The 2,468-nt window shown below is 42.3% G+C and overlaps 1 protein-coding gene across 1 annotated transcript; it reads left to right on the top strand.

The window, feature by feature from the left end:
- Positions 1 to 1,399: 1,399 nt before the first annotated feature.
- On the top strand, positions 1,400 to 1,917 carry LOC119592322 (ventral anterior homeobox 2a-like). Its single transcript, XM_037941150.1, has one exon. It carries the CDS (start codon positions 1,400 to 1,402, stop codon positions 1,895 to 1,897), a length of 498 nt encoding a protein of 165 aa, XP_037797078.1. The 3' UTR covers positions 1,898 to 1,917.
- Positions 1,918 to 2,468: the final 551 nt, after the last annotated feature.

Here is a 2,468-nt window from a genome sequence, read left to right on the forward strand (position 1 = left end):
ACGAAACAAAAGCAAAAGGTTTATAAGGGGGAAAATAATTCAAACTGTCATACCAGTAATCATCAGAGCTCATCACAAACACTCACTGTTCACAAGGAATCTAGATATTCAGTTCATGAATACTGCCTCATCGTCATCACACTCAGACTCCACCTCTATACGTTGTCTCTGAACACCCTTTTAGCTGGCCAAGGAGCGCCGTTCGGGGCCCACCTCCAGTCGCTGAAGCTGAAGGTACGTGAGAAAGCAATCCTGCGAGAGTGAGACATCAATCATACTATATAGACGTATAGTATATTTAATATGGTTAATTCACCAATGCTTGTATTCTTTATTTTCAGAAGTAAACATCGATCTAGTAGGAAATTATCTTGGCAAAATGACATATTTTCAATGAATTCAACGGTCTGCTCACATGTAGTTTGATGTAATGATACTTGCTTTAATAAACACATACGGGGATTATAAACATACATCATGCGATATTAGTGAACAAACTTCCCTATGTGCCTTCATAGGATATAGAAGCTGTAACGTTAACATGAAGGAGGGATTAATTAGCCAGTATATATGATCAACTAGCATATATATGCGTGTAATGGAAATTACAGCTACACGGTGCATTGTCACAAAACCGAATCTGCTCAAAACAATTACAAGGAGGATTTGACACCTTACAGCGCTAGCAGGAACTGTAAGTAACGGCACCTAATATTCCGGATATTATCAGTGGTAGAGTAAAAAACAAAAAAAACAATGAAGACAAAAAAGTTCATTAAATCCCCGTTCTGAAGTGTTTCTTCTCCTAATGCAGAAAACACATAATTAGGATATCAATGGCATGGAAATTTTTGTCTTTAAATGGAAATACCAAAATGGAGAACACAAAATACAAAGAAACTACCAAATGGCTGATTTGGAGAGACGAATTGCTGGCCTGTGCAAGGCTTGTCCATCTCTGTGAAAAACTCAGTGACTTAGGCTGCATTCGGACCGGCAGGACAACGAGGCCGCGTTCGGACCCTCCGAGGCCTTCATTGCCCACAGTGTATTCACTTTTATATTGTACCGGTTTTTGGTTTATAAACTATTCAGATTCATGGACAACTTACCTGCAAATGACAAACCCAAAAATAATCTTTGATATCAACAATAAAGGACCATAAGATTATTCGTAACTATCATTGTTTATATACAAATGACAGTAAAAACAGTTTATTGACTATTCACCGCAAAGTAAAAAAAATGTACATACCACTTTTTCTGTCTGCCAATTAGGAGAGCCTTTGACCGACTTATTGACCTAGACCTACTCTGATTGGCGGAAAACCACAGGTGAGGAGGTATATAAGGCCGGTCATGACCTGTGTCGACACACCTGTCCCAGGACATAACAAACATGGACCAACTCTCAGTGATGAACCTCCAGCCTTTGGCTTGGGCCTTCAGCCGCCCATGGGCGCCGTCCGCCAGCCCTCCTCCCGCCCACATCATCACGCCCTCACAGATGTCCCGCAAGGCCAAGGCCTTCACCATCGACGCCCTTTTGGGACTTGACACTCAAAAGGATCTTCCTGACACAGCCGCTTCCCCGCCTGCGTCTCCGATCTCCCTCCTTCACCAGGACTCTTACGACACCGCCCTCAGGGACGCCCCCGGAAAGATCAAGCGACATCGCACAGTGTTCACGGAGTCGCAGCTTCAGCGACTGGAGGAGGAGTTCCAGCGGCAGCAGTACCTGGTGGGCCCCGAGCGGAAGCAGCTTGCTAGCCAACTCCAGCTGAGTGATTTACAACTGAAAGTGTGGTTCCAGAACCGACGCATCAAGTGGCGCAAGAACCAGCTGAGCGCGACGCAGGATCGCGACGCCTGTACGTCTCCTCCGGCGTCGCAGTAGGAAGATGACGGAGCCGCTTCTTCCCCTGTGATCAAAGATATCCCAGTGACAGTCCTTGCGCCTTCTTTATCGAAAATCTAGTCCACACTAATAAATTGCATATAATCTTCAACCTACGTCTTTATGATTTCCCATCAACTATGAAAGAGACCATAATCTAATGAAATATGTATAAGCAAACGCTGGAGGCATATATCTTGGCTACTTGATTATAATGAAAAACTGGTAGACATACAGATATACACATCTTACTTACATGTGTATGTATCTATCGCTATGCAAATTTTAAAATTAAATTCATAATAATCTCTAAGAATAAAATGCACGTTCAATAATATGAAAGATGACTAAAACACGTAGAATAGATTGCCTAATGACTGAAAGACCTAAATCAGTAATAAATGCAGGGAATACAACCGCGATTATCTGCAATATGAATCTGTGTCCGTGTCTGCAAAGAAAGCACAGCGTTTATTTTGAACTTAATATTTGACTAGGAGACGATACATGTATGCTATCAGTCTTCTGTCATTTTAAAATAACCGCGAAGGGGAATCTGAAACCAAAATCA

Source organism: Penaeus monodon, chromosome 30, assembly GCF_015228065.2.
Source record: "Penaeus monodon isolate SGIC_2016 chromosome 30, NSTDA_Pmon_1, whole genome shotgun sequence".
Classification (NCBI taxonomy): Eukaryota; Metazoa; Arthropoda; class Malacostraca; order Decapoda; family Penaeidae; genus Penaeus; species Penaeus monodon.